This window comes from Heptranchias perlo, chromosome 10 (genome assembly GCF_035084215.1).
Source record: "Heptranchias perlo isolate sHepPer1 chromosome 10, sHepPer1.hap1, whole genome shotgun sequence".
NCBI classification, from domain to species: domain Eukaryota; kingdom Metazoa; phylum Chordata; class Chondrichthyes; order Hexanchiformes; family Hexanchidae; genus Heptranchias; species Heptranchias perlo.
Window position 1 is genome coordinate 47,010,127 of NC_090334.1, and position 23,375 is coordinate 47,033,501.

The window sequence follows — 23,375 nt, forward strand, 5'->3', positions numbered from 1 at the left end:
TGCGGCTAATGGTGCAGCTGGTCGGCGATACCACTTGACAGTTGACTTCACTCACCTTGACCACTCAAACTTCATGTCAAAGCATTGAACTTCTTCCTGCACTGTAACCATGTTCATGGTGCTGTGCGCCTGGCATTGACTTCATCCCCCGCTACCTCCCACTGCCTTTTGGGTATATGTATGGAGGGCCTCTTGCCCTCCCCATGCCACCACCACCACCCCCCACCCCCCCCCCCCCCCCCCCACCCCGGCAACTGTCCACCTCTTACACCTCTAGTGCATCAGCAGAGAACCTTGGTGCACGCACTCTCACAGGCTTGGTACAAACTCAGACCGGCAGATTGTTGAGGTCTGGCATGCAGATTGGAGGATGTGGGATTTAGTAGTGCGCAACCTTTATTCAATGTTTTAACATAACTCATCAGTTTGTAAACATAGGGCCAGGAGCTGCACCTGTGTTTTGCATGTGCAATGTCTGATCTCCGTTCAGACTCTGTGCACACAGCAGACTGTTATTTTCAGCAAATAGTGTCAACGCTGATTGGGAACACTGCTTGAAGGTAAGTCCTCAGGCCTCACGAAAGTCTCGTCCTGCCTGCGCAGGGGTCATTGGGCACGGGGTAATAGCAGATCGCGCTACCCCCCCCCCCACCAATAATGGGCCCTATCCAATTTTCCCCATTGTATTTAATACAGAATCCATTGATTTTTATTTACTTTTTCTCATTAATTCACATGGAATCACAATTTAAAAAAATGTGTTTAACTGGCTGATTGATTTTGAGTAGCAAACATTAACAGAAAAGTCCTTCGTTTTTGATGGGCAGATTATCTTACTGGTATTTCCAAGAACCACATGCACAAGGAACCAACTAGAACTAACAATGTAAAATGGCAATTCAGTTTTCAAAAAAATGTGCAGTTGACACAAACCTGATAATCCTGAAAATATATTTTTTTAAATAATATTTTAAAAAGGCATTAGCATTGTTGTGTGCTAATTGTTGTTAAGAATGTCAGATTTTTTGATAAATTGGTAATTAGCAGTTAACTTACAGTTTTGATAGCCTGCCAAAAGTGATGTTTTTAAAAAAAATTCTGCACAAAATGATCAGTGACACATGTTTGGTATATCAAACACAGGAGAGTTAACTTATAATCCACTTCTACTGTGTATTTCACTTGATTCTAATTTTCATAACTCTGTCAGATGGAACTACTGCAAATTATTCATACCCTTACCAAAAAAAATGTACATATTAAATACAGACTAATAATTGGTTTCTATTGGGGATTTGCTATAAGCACTAGCTAACAACAACTGTTTAAGCCTGCATTTATGTCCTTTACTCGCAACTGTTGTTTGATTCTGACACATTCTGCGGATATGCAGAATTAGCATTTATGGAATTCTCTATACACATGAACCCGCCTTCACTAACATGCATGCTAAAGAATAATGGATAGATCTATACCCATGGAAACGCTGGGATTTTACCTTAATCCTTGATAGATATATATGTGAAAATGATGGCATTTCCAATACTTCAGTATTTCATTTGAATGTAGTTCTTCTCTCCACTGTCTTGACTCCTTGAAAAAGTTGGAAAATCAATTCTATCCCAACATTGCAAACTTATATTCAATGCAAGACTCCTGAAATTGAAGCCAAACCTGCCTGTCATTACCAGTAATAATGTGGGACAATAACTAGTACCATAGTGACTTCAGTTATAAGCTAGACTGAGGATAACAAACCTCTTGCACTCCCTTCCACTAAGATAACTCACACACAATTGCCGAACAATATACAGAATTCTATTATTTCAGTAACCTAATCAAAGCTATGTGGATATTTCATTGTACTTCTGATGGGAAAGGACACTGTTCATTGGCAGATGTTTCTGCCATTATTGTCAAGCTATTATATCATACATCAGTGATTACAAGAGAAATGTGATATAATATTTGAAAATAATGGCCACTGATAATTTCTCATGAATATAGTTTACTATTATTCAATCCTTAGCCCAGTAACCTTATTAGAAGAGGTTTAAGGTTACACAGGATAAAAAGGTCTAGGAGTCTGATGAAAACCCCAAACTATGTCTATCTGGTTACTGAGCCCATCACCTTGCAATCAGTGGCCTGCGTGATACATATTTCTGGAGGCAGAAAGTGAATTGATTTATTGCTCAATCACAGTAAAAAATGTATCACCAATCCTTTATGAAGTAATACCATTATGAAGTAATACCATTACCCTCAATCTGCGCAGAGATCACAGAAACACTTACGTGGGGAGAGGAAGAGTAATCCAGAGTTTCCACAGGGCCAACTCACTTACTGACCCAAACACAATTTTTCCTTGCAAATATTAACCCCATTGAAATTATCAGTTTATAATACTGCTTCCATGACTGCTAACGATTGTCGTAATACTGCACTGCACTTAACAACTACTTGATTAATATAATTTCATGTAAAAATATCAGTTATATAAAAATACCAATAAAAACATGTTTCATATCAAAAAATATTTTAAGAAACTATTCCAGTTGCAAAAACGCTGCTAAATGTTAAAATATGGCAATCAATAATGTATTGCAAAAGACCATGTATCAGATTGGAAAATTAGCCATTTGGCAACCAAGCTAGTTCGTCTCACAAAGCTAATTTCTTCTAATAGTTAATTTCTTTGTCATCCACAATGTAAATACCACTCTTTCTTAATGAAACTGAAAAGATTTCCTATAATATATTTAATGAATTCCCTTGTCATCTACTACACTCATAGTATGAGCAAAACTTGATGGATAACAAAGGCTGTTAAAACTTCTGCTATCACATCCTGTTTGTTCTGTAGCTGTGAACCTCTTCATTTATATGGTACATTTTTACATTGTCATTCTTGACTATGATGCTTGAAATAAGCATTTGCCTGACTTGTGCTGTTTTGCAACTAGAGAACCACTGGAACTTAGACTGAAAACTAGCCACAGAGATCCAAACTGTGGTCATCAAACCAATCAATCTATGAAATCAAATAAAACAGAAATGTGAACTAATTCAGTAACATAATATGTATTGCGTGATTGTATATAAACAAAAATAACATGTACTTGAATACAACCCTTTTGTATTCAAAAATACTCTGTGAATATGTGCCTTGGTACACTGGAACTTAGTGAGGCCATCAATGCTATCCAACAAATTATATTTTTATTGACTCGCCAGCAAACTGTCATTCTCTCTGCTTCTCAACCTACGTCACTTGCAGTCATCTGTCCACACATATAGAAAGGCCTCGTCCATCTTCACGATCACTGGAATTTACCAGCTAACTGCAGTAAAATTCAACCTCGCCAACACTCTGGGGAAAAGTCACACACACCCACACCTCACCTACAACAAGTTTAGTTACACCCCCATGTAATGATATATACAGGACAAATAATTTCCCACAGGTTCCGTAATTTTCTTTTTTGTGTCATATTATTGGTAGTGGGTAGAGGAGCATTTCTGATTGTCACTGCATATATATACATCTGACAAACAAGAAAATAAAGGCACCTAAAAAGGTACAGGAATAAAGCCGAAGGAGCACAACACTGCAAGGTTCACAGTACCAAGGTCAGGTCTACATCTTAACTGAAACACTTTGAAGAAGTTGATCAACAACACAGTAATGGTGCCTCTAACACACAAGTGTTAAGAACCTGAAGGTATTACTAAATAATAACATTTGAACTATTTTGCTTGATAAAAAAGATAAGGTTCTTTAGAAAGATCTCTGTTTGTGTAATACTGAATTGTAATACTCCAAACACCATGGATTTAATTCTCCACAGAAAAGTCAATGTGCAAAGAATTCTCACTGGCTTACTGTAGCTGAATGTTCTTTCTGTGACTCTCAAAAATATACATCTTCTTATCATTGTTTTAGACTCCTGTTAAACATATTTCTTTGGCTTCTTGGCATCCATTGCTTTGTCAGCTGTTTTTGTCCAGAAACATGGAAGAACCGCAGAATATAAACTGACTTTATTGGGAGGCTGAAACAAAAGACTTTCAGCTTGACAGTGAAGTGTAGGCAATGGCTTTGGAAGGTCATTGTGAATCACGTAGGCAGCCAGGCTTACAGTACACATCACTAATGCATAGTTAAAATTCAACGTTCAAACCACAAATTCAGGAACAGGGTCATCAGCTGTAAGGTCCAGAGATGAATATTTACTTGTTCGTTTGACTATGAAGGTTTCCTTTGTTGAACTGTACTGCTCTGCCAAGCAGCGGTTACAGCAATTACCTTCCTCATTCAGATTATGAGCACAGCCAAACGTGTAGCTCTGAGCAGTGTCTTGGCAAAGGGTGGCTATCTCCATAAAGTCCTTCTGATAAAGACGAATATCATCCAAGCTTTGGCTATGCCGGTCTGTGGAGGTCTTTGGTTTTCTGCACACAGGCTGTATATAATAAAATCAAAGTGATAGCCATCATTTCAGTCAAAGGACTTCTAAACTCTTAAACAATTAGCACAACTTGAAAAAATCTCTGTTCACCTATTCATAGTAAAGATGATGCAAGTAGACTTAAAAAACAGAAAGTGAAAAGTTGACAGGAAACTCTTGATTAGTGTATTCCACAATAAATGTTTGTCAGATTTCAACCAAAAGGCTTAAAACATGATTCCACGCAACAAAAATAAATAAAATTGGGCTTTATTGGGAAAATCTGAACTTTGGAAACATTCCTTCAGGTAGACCTCAAGGTTTTCTGAGCTACAAACATTGAAGCTTTGTTCACACAATCAAGCACAAGCTGTCCAGTCAGACTGATCTAAAGAGGGCGAAACATCTAAACAGATGAAATCACCCAGTCTGGACTTTGGATGATACTTTGGGACTCAACTCTAACAGTACGATAACTCTCTGCGTGTCCTCTGCCACTATTTTACATAATATACATGCCTTAGCTTTAGGTTCTTCTTTAAATTATGTGACTTCTTCTGGACCTACCACGACTTTCTTTCATGCTAATGAATGAGGGCAAGTGGTACGGTTGATGACTGTCCAGTTTGCTGAATGCTGCTCTTTGGGGATATAGATTTTAGTGGGCATGCTTTGCAACAGTGGCTGTTAGAACATGGGGATCTATGTTTAGCCTTCATTTGCCTCTATGTTCAGAGCATTACAAAAGTGGCATGGTTAGACTGGACCAAAGGTTGCTTCAAGTTTTACTCAGTGGGCTTGCTGCTGGTTGGGACTTCTGACCCACCCAGAATGTAAAATGATAAATGATTGTAATGCAATATACTGTATCTGTAACCTGTAATGACTGTAATGAAATGAGGCTTCCTAGGGTGCCATGAACTGTATGTACAATGTAAGGTGCATAACTGTTTTGATTGTACCGGGACCATTGAATTGTACTGTGTGTACCATTGCAAATTGTATGACCTGTATTGTATTGTTTGAAGTGCGACTTGAATTGTATTGTATGTACCTTTACAAATTTTATGAATAAAGTATATTTTGAAATATTAAAAAAAAGCTACAATAGCACCGGGGTCCAAATGATATCATCCGACCCCTATCTGAATTTATTCATGCCTATGCCTATCTGCCTATTTCTGGCGGGTGCATTTCTGATCTGAGTCAGCTCTGCAGTTAAGATGGCGTTGGCGGTTTTCTGGAGGGAACAGGGTGGTAAGTTGATTTTTGCAATTTTAACTGCTCACTCATCCTGTTCCCACTGGGTGGGTTGCATTAAAATTGAGGCTGGCATCTTTGATGACCGTGTCTGCTACTGCTGCGTAGGCTTTGGTACCAAACTCCAAGATGCTGTCATGACTGGCTTCAACGTGCTTGGAGAATAGTTACAACCAGGAGGAAAGGATTCTGAAACTCATAGTTCTATGCTTGAACAGATAAGTGAGTAAAATCATAAAGAGATTCCCTCCAGCAGTGGCATGCATGGAATATTGCAGGAACAGCTGGTTGGCACTAATGTCAGTGGTAGTTCTTTATCATCATGTAGCTCTGTATAAGTAACAGTAGGTGCTTCCTCTGAAAGTAATGGACCCACAATGATTGCAACAAGTAAGAACCCCGACATCAATGCAGGTCCATCAGGTTTAGTCACTGATACAGGCAGTGGGTCTTCTATAACCCCATCAGCACAAAAGCTAGCTATAGAACCATCCACTATGCTACTCCCTCACCTAAGGAAGCACTTAGTTGTAAGGCACATCTACATGCAACATGGAGAAGTTCAAGGGCCATATGGACACAAAAACACATTAAACACGTGCGCATAAACACACATAAATGTAATAAAATTAATTATTTTTTTAATACACCAATACCTTGCAGTTTGGCTTTTTTCAGTTGTGTAGAAAAGAAAGCAATAGTTGTCTAAAAAAAAGTGGCTGACTCCTGTGATGTCTGCTGTTGGTTCCTGGAAGGTCATTGCGGCATAAAAGTCGAGGGCAATGGTGACCTTCTGTCGTGTATAGCAGATGTTTCACTTTGCCTGAAGTAATAACTGGGGGTTAAGGGGGGAGTTGGGGGAAGAACTGCTTTGGTTGCTATTGGCAGTAAAATTGTAAACACATTTGTTTTGAATTCCTTTACAATGTTGCTAGATAGCGATCTGAGAAACATTCTCCCTGTTTTATTGCAGAAGCCACCGGAATTATGTTAAATTGACATTTTTTTCCAGAAAGGTTTCCTTCATTGCCTAGTCTTTTAAAAAGCTTGTTATCACTGCAAAAGGAAGTGCCGGGGAGAGCTTACCTGTAACAGTTGCCGCCTACTTTGCAAAGCAATTTGCAGTTTTTAGGGCTATATTTTAGATTTTCATTTTTAAAACTAATCTAGCTGCAGATACGGCCACTCCTGTGTGAGGTCATTGTGCTACTGACTATATTGTTATATTTGCATCTGTAACTGTTTGCTCAATTGACTTGTTTACCAGACAAAAGTGTCCTTTTAAAGCAAAGCCATTCAACTTGCTTCACTTGAAAGCAATAGAAATTCCTATATTAGTGATTATCCAATATTTAAAAACTTAAAATAAACTTGTCTAGGTAACAGTTATTTTATGTCTTTGACAGGAGTACTCATCTGCCTTTGGGTGAATCGCAACATAAAGCCCTTCTTATGGGTGAAAGAATCCAGATTTGACAGGATTCACCCGAAGCAGGAAATTGCTTCCCCTCCCCAGGCCTGACCTCTGCCTCTGGCATGTGAATGATTCACTGCTGAAGAAATCAGCTGTGAATCCCATTTCACTCTGGTTGACCCAGAACTTGAATAAGCTTAGTGTTGAAAGGAAGCAGAAAAAGGATGGGAACCAATTATCTGCTTGTTAAAAAAGAACATTTTTGTAGCGCATGAGCTCTCAGTTAGTTTCCTTATGCAGATATTTGACAAACAGATCAAACGTTTTAACTGGTAAAGCATGTTTGAAAAGATAGTGTAATTTGCCTGATGAGGCACATAGTTTTTAAATGAATTTTGTCAAGGAGTTTCAGATTTGGAAGAATATTTGAATAATATTTTGTGCCTCATATTAGTTTTGTCTTTGGGTTACAGACTATTCCCCTATCAAAGTAGGTGATCAGTCAGACCCAAACCAATACCACTCTTGACCCAGCTGCTGTGAACTACACAATAGACTATGATTTTTCTCTCCTTGAAGGAAACACTATTGCTGTTCTACTCATTGCTTTTCCTGATGTCATAGCCTGGATCTGGCATTGTCTGTATGTGGAGGTCAACTCCCATTCTGCAGCACAGCTGATTAAAGCACTGACCAAATGTGCAAGTACACCAAGCTACATTTTGCCTTCAAAGATTGTGGGAAAAAAATTACATAAAGAAACTAATGATATGGTTTAATTACTTGTGAAATAAAATGATTAAACTTTAGGATTCCTGTTAAACCCTTGTACCAGCAAACGTAAGACTGGCAGGCACTTCTGCCTGGCTCCATGACCTCGGCTGTATTTCCGTAGCTCAGAGTCATTAACATACAGGAGATGGCCCCCTGGCCTCCGCTGGGGTTTCATACCAGTTTGGCGGTGGAAACGTGCTGTGGCAGGTCCCTGAGGGCCTGCTGCAGTGAAAGAAAAGCTGTAGCCAGAAATCTGTTTGACTGGAAAAAATTGAGTGAAACTACTGAGGCCTGTGCATAGCAGCACACTGAAGGAGCTTGTACAGGCCCATCTTCAGTATCTATCCTGGGACTCCACTCCACTGATCTCTGAATGCAGGACACTGGGGGCCTAACAGGTGGCTCTTGCACGCTCCAGAATTCCTACAGTGCAAATGACAGGAAACAGTGCAGAGGTTGTTTTCCCTCATTATGTCTTTGATTTGGATGCACCCATATATGGAGATTTTAACTCCTGGACCTCATTTGCATGTCCCGAGCCTGACTCCTGCCCAAAGCCGGAGGGAATGAAGGCACCATTGGCAGATGAATCTCCTCCCCCCGTGCCCGCACCATTTCCACTGGGCTGGGAGGCACGGGGGGAGGCAGGGGGTTAATTAGCTTGTTGATTATTTCACCAATTTTATATTAGAAAATTGAGTTGCGAAGAAATGTTCTTTATGGTAGAAAAATATGTACTAGTTAAACCGATCCAACCAAGTGTATTCAGAACACAAAGTATAATTGTATTCATGGCTTTGAACTCACCTGTGGTAATGAATCTATACTTTGGCCATAAAGCCTCACCACTGTTTCAGAAGAACTAGAAGTAGAAGAACTCAGCTCCCGCACTATCAGTCCTGCATCAAATGAAATAGATTCTGTTAAAATACTGCAGAGTCCTTTACAAACACAGGTTGAGGTGGTTTCCAAGGAATAATCGCTTTGTTTTCCACTAAATAGCATGCCCTCAACATTAATGGCCCAAAAATTGCTGGAAAATAACAGTGAGTTCACGGCACTTGCCATTATTAGTTTGCAAAACACCCAGCAATTTGTGGCGAAGAAAAGATAGGCCATGAGTTCCGATTCTCTACAAATTGCTGGACGATTTGTGCCGTTCTGCCGATAGCTTTGACAAAACCAAAAAAATGACAACCTCGCCGTGAGCCTGAATTTCATTGCATGTCATGAAACTGCTGGATTTACACCATTCATGTGAATTAATCTCGCCATAGCCATTTAGGGCTCATAATTCATGTCGAAAGGACCCAGTTAATGAGCTGATTTATGGTTATGAGATGAAACTCAACCTTGGAGGCCGAGAAAGGGAACAGATGTGGAGTCTCACTCCAGCAGGTAGTAAATTGTTCCTAAAGGTTTTTAAATCTTTTTTAAAAAATCTATCTTGGCAGTATTTTGGTGCCAGTCTTGCCATCCACACTCCTGTTAGTGTCAGAAGGCAATAATTTTCATGATGCAAAGCTGTTTTGACACTCAGAAATGCAAATTAGATAGATTTCTTTCAGAAAGTAATTATGGGATATGGTATATGATTAACAATGTTTGTACATTTCGCACACCTACCCTGCCATTCACTCATTATTAACTTCTTAAGAACCAATACAACAATTCCCAAATACAACTGGGTTACGATGTTCTCCTTTTCTGCTTTTTAATTTTTTTCTTACTTTTCCTTTCTGTCTCTTTTTTCTCTCTTAATCTATTCTCTTTCCCTCTTTTCATTTCTCTTTTTGTATCTAATTTGACTCTAATTCACCCTGTTTCCTTCTCTGTCGTTCTCTCTGTTTTTTTATCTTTATATTTCTTTGGTTAAGGAGATAGACCATTGGACACGACATTCATGAGGTCCCAGATGCGATGTTGACATCGCTGTCCCATTATCAATTCACATTTCCAGCAATTTGCGGCACAAATATTGTGCGATCTGAAGGGTGAGGAAGAAAGTCCAATTTACATTTCTTGCCATGAGATGCGCCATTCCAGCAATTTCTGGACCAAAGACTAATTCTTTTTCTATATATTATTTGTTGGTGTATGTGTGTGTCAAATTGTAAAGAAAGTATTTGTTTATGCCTAATTTCTAAAATCTAGAATCACCATGAAGAGATTTTTAAAAACTTGTATTTATATCTGACCTTATCACAGTAACAACAACAACTTGCATTTATATAGCGCCTTTAATGTAATAAAATGTCCTAAGGCGTTTCACAGGAACGTTATCAAACAAAATTTGACACCGAGCCACATAAGGAGATATTAGGACAGGAGTTTTTTTTTTATTCGTTCATGGGATGTGAGTGTCGCTGGCAAGGCCGGCATTTATTGCCCATCCCTAATTGCCCTTGAGAAGGTGGTGGTGAGCCGCCTTCTTGAACCGCTGCAGTCCGTGTGGTGACGGTTCTCCCACAGTGCTGTTAGGAAGGGAGTTCCAGGATTTTGACCCAGCGACGATGAAGGAACAGCGATATATTTCCAAGTCGGGATGGTGTGTGACTTGGAGGGGAACGTGCAGGTGGTGTTGTTCCCATGTGCCTGCTGCTCTTGTCCTTCTAGGTGGTAGAGGTCGCGGGTTTGGGAGGTGCCGTCGAAGAAGCCTTGGCGAGTTGCTGCAGTGCATCCTGTGGATGGTACACACTGCAGCCACAGTGCGCCGGTGGTGAAGGGAGTGAATGTTTAGGGTGGTGGATGGGGTGCCAATCAAGCGGGCTGCTTTATCTTGGATGGTGTCGAGCTTCTTGAGTGTTTGGTCAAAGAGGTACATTTTAAGGAGCATCTTAAAAGGAGGAGAGGGAGGTAGAGAAGTGATGAGGTTTAGGGAGGGAAATCCACAACTTAGGGCCTAAGCAGATGAAGGCAAGGCAAATGGTGGAGCCACTGAAATATCTCAAGGTCCTTCATATAATGACTCTGTGTGGTCAAATCCAGCAGTGATGTTATAAACAGGTATGAGATGAATGATTAGTTTATCTATTTATTTTTTTTATGGCATTTGTTAAGGGGGGAATTGCTTGCTAAGACACCAGGAGAACTCCTTGTTCTTTCTTGAATTGTGCCATGGGAACTTTAACATCCACCTGAGCCATGGGAATAGATAGATGGGACCTCGGTTTAACATCTTATCCTAAGGATGGTATTGGCACTGATTAATCTTATGTCAGTAGCACACAATCACAAAAATGGTCTAATACCCATTTTGCACTGACAGAACTGCTCAAAATATAATGGTACCAACAAGAGTATGAAAACATATTTTGTGTGAGTGATGCATTTTAAAATATACACAACCTTTTAATAATATTTCTGTTTCATTAGCAGAACTTAGCAAATAAAAATCTTATGAGAAATCCCATTTGCTGTTTTTAGAAAGTTCATGTAAAATCTTCATATGTTCTCAGTTGCTTTCTACTCTAGTGGATAAATTTAAAGCAAACAATAGTACCATACAATGGCCTGAAGAAAACAGAGACAGCCAGTCTCTGGATCGATCATGATCAGCTCTCTAGGGTGGGAGGCTGCATTACCCGGCAGGCTTCCAACTAACAAGATGAGATTTAAAACTGATTTAAAGTTCAAGGGATTGATTATCTTTCCTCACTGTATAACTAGGGTAGACTACTCCAAAGATACAATTTGAGGGAAATCTGGCCAGCTCAGGCTTTCAAAACAAAAGCGGTGGCTGGGACATCCGCCTACCAGTCTGCCCTGGTGCTGAACTCACCCCAAATCCCAGAGAGCCTAAGGAGAGCAGGAACCTGTGCCACTTATGGCACCATCTGGGCGTTCACCCCACAGTGACACCTTGCCATCCTGTTGCCATCCCTCAGCCGCAACTGATCTAACAGAAACTGATTGCTCGGAGATTGTTTCTGCATTGGAGAATGGTATTGTGGACCCCACTGACACCTCCTGCACAGCAGTGCATGTTTGCTGTATGATAGATGGAACTGGCAGGATTTTCAGTAGAGAACATTATCCTGCCAGTCCCCCCTCCTACAGTGATGTTAAAACAGTGGGGATGTGGCCAGAAGAAGCATCTGCCCCTCCCCCCAACCCTGTTGGAATCTGTATCAGGGCCAGAAAGGAAAAGATACCTGGTAGAACTTGGCTCTGTCCGAATTTCCTGGGGAATTTCAGGACGTATATTTTTAGCATAAAATAATTTGCATTTTAAATAACAATAAAGTGAGTGAAGATTCTCATATTAACTTGTGCTTGTTTTAATACAGTATTCAAACACACGACTAAATTACTTGTCCTCAAGTGTCTATTCTATACAGTGAGATTTTCTGCATTAGTTCAAAAAGCCCTGGCAGGAATTCTCCCGTGACTGCTCACCAGCATGTCCATTCAGCTGCCGTGACATCAGCATCTCCTCGGTGATGTGAATGCACATGTCGGGACTGACCTCTGGGGCCAGTTCATGTACTTGCTCCAAGTCCTTGGGATCATCAACCAGCATTTCTATTTCTAGGACAAAAACAATAAAGTTAGCTCTAGCAGATTTAGGAGTCTCATTCTGAATCATTACAATTTGTGGAATTGGGAGCGAGAGTTGCGTTTTCCCAACCAAAGGCAGTCTGGTTGACTCAGTCCTGTACTGAAAATTACAGTCATCCTCCTAAAATCCAGACAAGCCAATATGAAAATAATAAATCCAAGTTTGGCAGAAATAAATGTATATTTATCTGAAGTACTATTATCCAAGGATTTTGCATACTATTGGGGTTGGTTCATTTATTTATTACATTAACCCTCCTATGTGATTGAATGGCAGAGTGCCTGCAAACATTCTAAAATTTTCTCTTCCTCTTTCCCTGTGGAGAAGAGTTTTGTTCTCCAATTGTCACCGCATGGTGACTGCCTGGCCATGAAGAACAAGTCATGTATGGAATCTGCAGCTGTAAATCTGAATCCTACGACTTTTTGCCAACAACCCCATGGTGCAGGGTGCAAATATATTATTAGCAGTTTTGTGCTACAGGGTGGTCAGCATTTTCTCTTTGTAAACAGTCATATTCTGGTGCAACAGTATGCAAAAAGTGCTAATTTTAATTTTCTAATAGTATTCAACCATTTCTTCAAATATTATATATGAAATAACAGCTGCTAAAGATATTGCAAAAGGGCCTATGCAGTCCCTGAATGATTTGGAGTTTATATGTTTGGAAATGATAGCCTTCATTCAGCTGGGTTCTTCAGCCTTGAAAAGACATGTCTCAGAGATGATCTCATTGGGGTATGTCATATACTTAATGAGATAAAGTTAACCTGGAGCTATATTTTCACATAAGCCAAGCCAGCAGGACAAGAGGGTTAAGAAGGGAAAGTTAAGGACAAATGAAAGGAAGTTTTTTCTTTGAACAGGTGATTGACTGCTAGAATGGGCTACCAGGAAGGGTGATTGAGGCCTGGACACTTGACTTTTTTTAAAAATCAGCTGCATGATAGGAAGATGACAGGTTTGGTATTCTGGAAAGATAAGATCAAATTGGTTGAAGGGTCTTCTTCATCTGAACCTATCCTTGTGAATTGTGACCTGCATTTATCTTAGTAAAGTAGCCCAAATTATCTATGTTTGTATTGTTATTCTACATTTTCTTCTACAGTGCATCCCAATACTATGAAGTGGCATGGGCAGTTTTCCAAAGATTTTTTCTTCTTTTAATGATTTTATAACTTTGCTGAACATCACATAACTCATTCAGTGCAATAATCATATCTTTTTCAGTATATTCATTACAAAATTAAGACACTGTATTTCCTATAAAATTTGCTGTAAATAAAGAAATGCTTAATCTGTTCTGTAAAATCCAGACTGTTTTTCCGGTGTACATGACAACAAATCATGTCAACATCTCAGAAACTAAAACCAAACGATCTAGTTCTTCAAAGTTTAACTATCAGTCTGAAAGTGAGGCTTAATAAGAGATATTTTATTGAAAAATGTAGGTGAAAGCCCAAGTTCCAAAGTGCAGGACACTACCAAGGTTGTAAAAGAGTAGGAGAAATGGAGATTGGAAAGGCCGGTGGGGGAGTTGGGGATTCAATGTTGTGGGGGTAAGATTGGGGATTCAAGGTTGAGGGTCCGATGAGGGGGTGGGGGGGGTCTGATTGCTAGGGGGAGGGGGGGGTCCGGTCACGAGAAGGGAAGCAGGTTAGCTTGGGGGGCCGGAGGGAAGCACTCCTGCTCCTCCTGGCCCACAAGCAGTGTTGGAAAATCTCTTACCTGTTGGATCCGGCCGTTCTTGCCTCCCTTCAGCTGCCGGGTTTTCCGAGCCCTGGGAAAGCCGGTCCGCAGCACTTAAATTTAAAATGTGGTAAAATTTGAGGCACGCAGTCTCATTAAAATATTTAAATTATGGACCCCCCCTCTGCAGAGCAGATTAGTCACCCACTCCCCCCAGCCCACCTCCTTTAAGACCAGAAGTGGATGTGGATTGGGGTTGGGTTTCCGATTTTTGAAATTTTAAACCCCCTGACCCCGCTCTGGCCGTCCGGGGTGGTTAACATTCCTCCTATGTGTTCAAGTCTCTAGAGTCAACCATCTGACTCAGAGGCGAGAGTTTTACCTCTGAGCTAAGGCTGACATATTGGGGTGATTTTAAACCCCAAAAACGGGTGGGTTAGGGATGGGTGGGAGTTGAAAATAGTTGTTTTTTGGGTTGCAACTGCAACCCGGCTTTATTTTCGGGTTTAATGTCGGCGCATAAAAGTACAGGTTTCCCACTGGGAATGCCGAGTCCACTTCCACCCGCCTCCAACTCACCCGTTTTTGGGGTTTAAAATCACCCTCTTTAGTGCCACAATGGGTTTCCCAAAGGGAATTCCCGCTATATCTGAGCTTTTTAAAGGAAGAAGAGGTCCAACAGATGGATACCAGGTAGGTCAGGGTGCATCCACCAGCCAGTATCTCACATCCACATGTATACACAGACCTCACTTCGGGATAATTAGTGTATGTAGGGGCTCCAATTCCCAAAGGAGGCCATGACAGCATACCTGATGACACAAATATGATATATGAGGTCCTGACTAACGTTAATGCCCAATATTTCAGGTTTTAAGTGGTACTACATTTTACGGTGATCAATAGCCAGCATAACCTTGATTGGCCATACCCAAGACGCCATCAACTATATCTTCAGACCCTGGAACACTTACCTGACAATGACTGTGGGGAAATGTCTTCACAATCTCACAGTAAACAGAGAGCCTGATACAGAGCTGTGCCATTCACTGCAAGGACACCTGCAGCTAACATGCACCATAAGGCTGGCACAGCCATAACAGGAACAGTCAGCTGAGACCTCACACCTACCTTCACCTTTTGCAAGGCAGGTTGCAATGCTGACCTACGGGGATGATGCTCTAGAGTTGCAAACAGAACCACCCTCCTTGCCATCACCTCAAGCAGCACCACCTCCGCTTCAACAGCCTTCAATCAGAGGGTTGGAAACTATGCTGCTCTGCCATTTGCCTGCCAACTCTGTTTGATGCCTCCTCAGTGTGTCTCCTTTCACTTCATTTTTGTTTGTCACTTGCCCCCTCTCCCCCTTCAGTCTTGGCAAATATTGGGCTGAAATGCCTTTGAAGCCTTTCCAAAAGCTTAAAGAACTTTTGGCTCCTTATTCTGTCACTTCCCTTTAACTGTCCACATCATTTTATATTTCACATCTGGTCACACCGTTTAGCTGTCTCCCTGCACATATTGGAGCTATGAATAATGATAATAAGGAGCTGACCATTGAAAAATATGTGTAATCAGCACACTACATTTCTGGTCAGTTTTGTACAAGATTCTATCTGTTTGTGAGTACACTGTACCAGTAGTGGAAAGTCTGTCCTGTTATGTTTTGAGAATAATTGTTTTTACCAAACAAACATGTTACAAAATTTTTACAAATTTATTCTTTAAAAAAATGAATTGTTGCAAAAAATAGTAAAACAGAAATGATACTTGATGGGAAGCAATCCTCAAGGTTAGATCTATTAATGTCCCCTCTGACCCTCCCCCCACCCCCATGGTATCCAATGGGAGGATATACTTAAGGCTGATTCCACCAATGGCCTTTCAGACCCTCCCCCAACTTCCTTGAGTACTAAAATCATTTCAGAGAAAATATCTGCAGATCTGACCCTGATCAGTATAATCACAAGTCCCGTCCCATAGTTTGTTCAAAGAGTAATGAAGCAAAAGATGTTGTCCTTTCTCAGAACACTCCCTTTGAGATGTGCTCTGTAAGCAGAACAGAGTGCGTCACATCACTCTGTCATGCAAGAATCTTACAAAAGGCAAACTGTTTGAAATTCTTATCTCCTCCATTCTCAGAATCAAAATGCTTGGCATGCAAGAGAATCCTTTATGTCTGTTGTCTTATTCTACTTGTTAATCAATATTTTTGTGTAGTGACTTTGTTAGGTTTTATGACAGTAATAACAAGTAAATGAAGCGGATGCAATGGTGGCTTGCAGCACTATCCAGTTGGATTACCATCATCCTGTGAGTCATCCTCTATTCTGTCTTTCCCACCACTCTCTACGCCCGAGGTGTGTGAGCTGCCATGACTGGTCATTGAGTTGCGAGATTTGAGTTTCCTATGGATGATGTTTCCAGTGAAACTGTCCTCTGGTCCAAGGTCCCTGTGTTTGGTGTCAGCCTCGATGCCTGAAGTGTGGGAGCTGCTGTGGCTGGCTGTGGAGTGCCTGGAGAGACGCTTGTGCTTCATGCTGCCTGCACTGCTGCCACTGGCTCGGGATCGCTTCTCTAACTGCTCAATATCCAATTCCATGGTGTCACTGATGTAAGATTCTCTGTATTGCTTTTTATCTTCAGGAAAGAAAAGATTAATTACTAACTTTGGAGTGTTTAATTAGAAAACATTCATTAAATAAAGTACAATATTCTGACATATATTCCCTATAAAAGTCCAAGCACCATGTATCCAGCTGCTATTGTACTAAACTGATTTTTAAATGCTAGATTATATAGACAATAATAGACTTCTAGGAGCGATTACTCAGCTGTGATCCATCGAGGAATTCAGATGGTGTGATTATAACAGGCATCTGAAGCCCAAGGTTATATTACTGTCTTGAGCCCGTCAAGGGTGCCCCCTTTTGTTTATAACATATATTGTTAATTGCATTCAGTTTTGGGTCCATTTTGTGCCGATTGTGGTGTCATTTCAGATACCAAATGTCAATCAGGTCCAGGTCACTGACACGGAATGACATTCACATTGAAAAATACACTGCAAAATTTGCAAGTTTACTGAAAAATAATTTGCAGATGATTATCAGGAAATTCTACAACCTCAGCATATTATATTACAATAATATCCTTCCAGACCATTTGCAGAGTAGATGTCACATTTACACTAGCTGGAATCAAGGAGCCGATGATTAATTAAAAATCAACCTCATAGGCCAGGAAATTCCTCAATACTGCACTCACACCATCAGCACTACTTAACTGGAGTGTTCCAGTTTATGTGGAATTGGGAGTCACACGTTGACCACGCCAGGTGGGGGTGGCAAGTTCTGTTCCCTGAAGGATATTAGTGAGTTGGGTTTACAACAATCCAGCAGCTGGCACTGTCACTTTTTCCCTGCCAGAAATTACCAGATTTAGTGATGGTGGCATTTGAACTCAATCGTTGGGCTTTGAGTGCAATACCATAACCACTAGGCTACAAAACTCATACTGTACTGAGCTTTTAAACATTCACATGAACAATTAAATCAGAACTTACAATGATAAATATAAGATTATTGTTCTTCTACAGGAATATACTTGTGGTGCATGATTACACAAAAATATACTTGTATTGCATTACAAATTTAATAGAGGTTTCCATAAAAATAAATGGGGAGGCATTTTTAAAAGATGCTGAAATAGAGTAAACCTGACAGATATACATTTAAAACGAGCGAAGAGGATCATCTTTAAAAGAAGTATGATGTAAGCTCAAACACTACTGGTGACCAATATTTCAGTTTACAATTAGAAGAGAATGCAGCTTGTTAGTTCCCAGCATAAGTTTAATTCCTAATAAACTTGACTGCCAATCATCTTTAACCATAATTCACTCATGAAAATTTCAGTTGGTCACAATGTTCACAGGTAGTACTTGGGGTGATGGATGTTACGGATGTTTCTTTCTATTAGACTAGGTATGATTTAATGAAAGAACTTTTGCATTTGAGAACATTGCCATTTTCTCTCACACACAGCCTCTTTTGTTTATTTTGAATTTTACCTCAGTTAAGCTTTTGAAATTTGTCCCATGACTTTCCTGAAAAACGGTTTAGCAAAAACCGCTAAAAGTTAAAGAAAGAATATTCCACACTTAGCTGACGGACAGTACTGATTCAGCCTGCAAAATTAGTTAGGTGCTTGTGCTCAGATTGCACAATCAAAATTTAGCTCATGATCACAGCTCTGAGCAAAATAATCAACTCCAAGACTTTTGGGAAAGGTTACGATCTTCAAGTAAAAACTTTAATCAAGGCATTAAAACATGCAAAATACAATTCAGTGGACAATTTTAATCTTGTTATTGTAAAATATGTAATTTTAAAATTTTCTTTAGTTTGGTTAAACCCTTATTTTGGACATTAGAAATGTCAGTTACTGAGGCGGATAAATGGTGGAAGAAAACCATTTTTGGAAAGCATTTTGAAAGAATTGTGGGAACCGGTGGCCAGTTTGCAGTGGTCACAGTGACGAGTTTACATAATGAAAAGCAAAATACTGCGGATGCTGGAAATCTGAAATAAAAACAGAAATTGCAGGAAATACTCAGCAATCAGACAGCATCTGTGGCGAGAGAGAGTTAACGTTTTCTTTCTCCACAGATGCTGCCTGACTTGCTGAGTATTTCCAGCATTTTCTGTTTTTATATGAGTTTACATAAGGTGTCTTCCATCATAAATGTGGAAATAGGAATGTATAATGCAAAAATGTGACATAAAAAGTGTGATAAAAACGTACGACAGGAAGTCAAGTGGCACCCCCAGGAAATGTATACAGACGTAAGATTTTAATACACTGTAGATAAATATATTCAGATATATCCTAAAAAATCCCTCAATTTTATTAGTTTTTCTTTAATTTCTTCCTATTTTAATATATAATCAAACTTTCAAGCATAATGTCACGGGCTTTGCTCTGCTATTTGAAATATGTTGACAAATAGATATTTGCAGCTAAGTGTCCCAAGTCACTGCATGGCTCTTATTAAACCACAAAACATGGCATCGTGGCTCTGAGGAAGAGTGACATGCCATCGATCGCACTTCCCCTGGGAGAACTGAAGAAACAATGATAGTTGCTCAGTAACTATGATGCAAACGTAACACTTCATTTCAGTGGAAATTCAGAATCCAAAAGGTTGCACTAATACTTCTACCCGTAAAACATCCGGATTTTAAAAAATACCTTCATTCTCTTCCAGTTTCCTGACCTGTCGCAGGACTGGCTGCAGGTTCATGTAGAGACGATGGCTGTTACTGAGCAGCTGGAGCAGATGTCTGGAGCGCAAGGGACAGCCAGTGTAGTAAATGAGTTTTCTAGCTGAAGGCAGGCCATCCGGCAGGATCTCAAACTTCTTCCCCTGTAAACAAAAGGCAAAATCTGTGCAACCAGCATAAAACATGACGTAAAACAAGTCCTCCAATATTACTTTAAACTTGGGCCTGCAGATTCTGGATCGCTTGTGAGGAATGATATGGCAATTTAAGACTGGAAGTGTACGGTAATGTAAACTGAAGAAGTTTCCAAAGAGAGTTCTTATAATTCAACCATTCTTACAGAACCAAAAAGAACATATCAAATTTTTACACGATGCTGAGACATACGCCTGTAAAAGGGAAATACTGTGTAAGAAAGTGATTTAATAGGACTACTTCATTTGGCAAAGTTCTCTATTTATAAACAGATTAATTTACAGCAAGAAAGCCTTGTCTGGCAAGATGCCTCATAGACTTAGCAACAAAATGTCACAGTAACATCTTGTAACAGTAACATCTGTGCTTGCAAATGCTTTGGGGTACTTCAGATGCAGTATCTTCAGTGGACAATTCATTAGCCAACTTCATGTCAATTTAAAATGAGCCTCTTCCATCAATTTTGAACACACAATCAAAATACTTTTAGAATGGTTGCATGAAGTATTGGTATGTCAACACCCTCCCCTACACATTCATGGCCATTATTCCTCACGTATGAAGTTACTGATCTCAGCCATTCTCTCAAGAATGGTGCAGATCAAAAGGCCATTTGCTTCCCCATAGGGAAAGAGGCAAAATCAGAGGCCAAATGGCCCAAGGTCTCTTATGGATCTTCTAGTAGCTAGCTTGAAAGAGGAAGAAACCTGGGAGCAGACTGACTGCATTATTTCAAAAACAGTGTGGTATTTAGGGAAGGGAGCAAAAAGTGGAGGAGAAATTAAATTCAAAATGGAGTAACAATTTTTAATTTGTAATATTCAAAAACGAGTGATTCCCAGAACATCTCCCTGAATAGAAAGATTTCTGACAGATACATTTTCTTTAATAAAGCAAAAATAGCACAATTATTGAAAATCACATACTAACAATTAAATATCATACAGGTTGTTTTAACAACCTAAATAACCATGATTAAATAGTAATTGTTCTCTGTCAAAGTATCAGTGAAGTCTGTGAGAGAATCAGAGACTGCTTTTAACCCTGATTCATCAGGTGGATTAATTGCAAAACTTTTGATATACTTAACTAGCTTGACTGTAAATTCTAGTGAATCAGAACAAAGGACATATTGAGCGTACCAGATGCCACTTCAACGCAAGGCCTCTGAGAGGCCAGGACCAAGGAAACCTCGGGCCTGGGGTTCCCTGCTGTTAGCCATGCTCCCTCTGATGTGGATTACCTTGTAACGAGTGGACAGAGGTTCTGCCCTTTACAAGGCCCCGTGATACTGGCAGCACAGATAGGCAGGGACCTGGTGTATCTGGGTCACAGTCTGTTTTCTGGCTCTTCTGCTGCACTCCTGTTTGAGTTGCCGCGGACATGAGCTGGAAGGACCGTGGAATTTTGGCCCTAATGTGTGTATGCGAACAGATCGAAAATTGTACTGCATTTGCTGACATCAGATAGCCACGGTCTTACAAATTCAGAACAAAATAACCAACAGAAAATAGCCACTTTCTGCTTTGTTTGAACAAATAGAAAGCAGCCATAATGAGAGACATTTGACAAATCTAATCTGAGTTACCCTATGAACTGGGGTCAAGATCCCCTCCCCCATCCACTGGCAAAAGGAACATGTGTTGATTAGTGCTGCTAATCTGCGAAGATTCCTTTCCATGAGAATTTGAGTTGAAATCATCCTTTACGGACATTTCAAATAAGAATCCTAAAGTTATCACATCATGACATCATGATTGCTCCACTACAAAAGTTTCTTCTATCCATATTAACTTGTCAATTTTTTGATGGCAGCTGAGCTGTTCCTAAGAGTCCAATGATTGCTGACAAAGATGCATACTTAACATTTAATATGGAAAGCTGAATTATTTTTCAGACTGTGGGAATGAAAGCTTGGCAGCACTCTAAGCAGATGTGTGGGGATGAACAGCGATTTTCTCAAATCACAGTGTCACGCAGGTATTTAAATCTTCACAGTTGTGCTTTTACTGGCAGCTTTGTGATGTTGATTTTCTGTACCAGATACTGCCAGCTGGTCAAATTAGTTAAATAGTTTGCAGTTTGGTGTTTGAATCCATGGAATGTCACCACTAATGTTAAGCTACAAGATATAAATTCTGCATTCTTTTGCATGTGAGGCAATTATTTGCTTCAGTATACTCATTAAAGCAGATGCATCAGGTTATAATTACTATTATTGCTGAACTCAGACTCATTCAAGCAAATATTTCAGTCTAAACATTGAAACTATGAAGTGATAATGCATCAAATCAATATTATATTCATCTTTTAAAGTCTGTCAGTCATTCAGTTGAGCCTGTTGAGTTGTTGCAACATTTAGAATTTGGAGTTTATTTCAAATTTGCCATTTTACATAACTTTTGTGAATTTAAACACATGCCAAACTTACTTTCAATGTTTTCCATAAAATGAAATTAAAAATATAGACAAATTTCAACGTGTGTTTACATGTGTATGGGGAGAGATTGAGGATTATAAACTGCCCTCTTGTTTAAAGTTAAACCGTGACTGCAGGACAAACTGGTAGAAGGCAAGTTCAAGAATGATGTCAGGAAGTGCAAAGTGTGACTATTACCTGCAATGGTCTTCCAGGCAGGGGAGTGGAGGTTAAAAACTCTGGGGGTCATTCAAGGTGGTGTGATGATGGAGGGAATGGTAATTTTATATGGAAGGATGGGCCACATGAACCAAATGGCCTCCCTTATCTTTGTGATAATCCTATGCATTTCAATGAAGTAAAAAGACCAGCAAGAATGAAATGAACACTGTTGCATTATCAAATTATTACTGTTAATGGTTTCTTTTCCTATAAATCTGGCAAAAGTTATATACCAAAAGACATTCCACTCTTCTAGAGGGTATAATTACTCTTTTAAGATTACACTGTGCACTGTTTGTACTTGGCAAACTCTCATCTTCATTTCATCAATAATAATGTCTATATTCGTACGTCACTAAGGGGTAATAATCTATTTATACAACTTTTATATTACTTCCTTAGATTTAAAGAAGAGCAATGGTAAACATCACAAAATGGTAAGGATATTTATAAGAAATATACAAGACTCTTTTAACATAAATATATATGTTTTCACTCCAGCACACCCACATACTGTGAGGTCAGCATATTTGTTACTTTTTGTTAAAGGATGCTGTTTATGTACAGGGATTTCTGATGAGGCTGAAATAAATGTTCTAGTTTGTATGTTTGTAACTCAGATTTCAAATCTGGGAAACGGAGCTGTGAATGATGCTAAAGCAATGTGCATCGCTCCACTGACAACCATCCCCTTCTGGTGCAAATACAACTTCTGACTCCTTTTAGATTCTGGATTTCAACTGAGCCAATAAGACATTATTGGCTCAGTTGAAATAAGACATTATTGGCAAGAAACAGATTTTCCTTCTTTCATAATTTAGGGAAAAAAGAGTTTTGTTATAAATTTCCTAACTTACCACAAACACGAGCTTGCCAACATTGGTCCAAGGAAAATCATACAACAATTGTTTAGATTCACCAACAACCTGAAAAACATTACATCATGTGAGAAATATTTTTTTAAAATTCGTTCATGGGATGTGGGCGTCACTGGCAAGGCCAGCATTTATTACCCATCCCTAAATGCCCTTGAGAAGGTGGTGGTGAGCTGCTGCAGTCCGTGTGGTGAAGGTTCTCCTATAGTGCTGTTAGGTAGGGAGTTCCA

General features: G+C 39.7%; 1 protein-coding gene across 2 annotated transcripts in view; it reads right to left on the reverse strand.

Annotated features, from left to right (window-relative positions):
* Nucleotides 1-252: 252 nt before the first annotated feature.
* Nucleotides 253-23,375, reverse strand: part of frmd6 (FERM domain containing 6) — a 117,874-nt gene continuing 94,751 nt past the window's right edge. The window contains exons 9-14 of one of the 2 annotated variants that reach the window (XM_067991635.1): nucleotides 23,128-23,196; nucleotides 19,403-19,577; nucleotides 16,454-16,789; nucleotides 12,298-12,423; nucleotides 8,707-8,798; nucleotides 253-4,466 (exon numbers count right to left, since the gene is read on the reverse strand). In XM_067991635.1, the coding sequence (XP_067847736.1) occupies nucleotides 4,179-4,466; nucleotides 8,707-8,798; nucleotides 12,298-12,423; nucleotides 16,454-16,789; nucleotides 19,403-19,577; nucleotides 23,128-23,196 (1,086 nt within the window). In that variant the 3' untranslated portion in view covers nucleotides 253-4,178. Of the gene's footprint in view, nucleotides 4,467-8,706; nucleotides 8,799-12,297; nucleotides 12,430-16,453; nucleotides 16,790-19,402; nucleotides 19,578-23,127; nucleotides 23,197-23,375 lie in introns of both variants that reach the window. The other variant, XM_067991633.1, reaches the window with a different exon arrangement.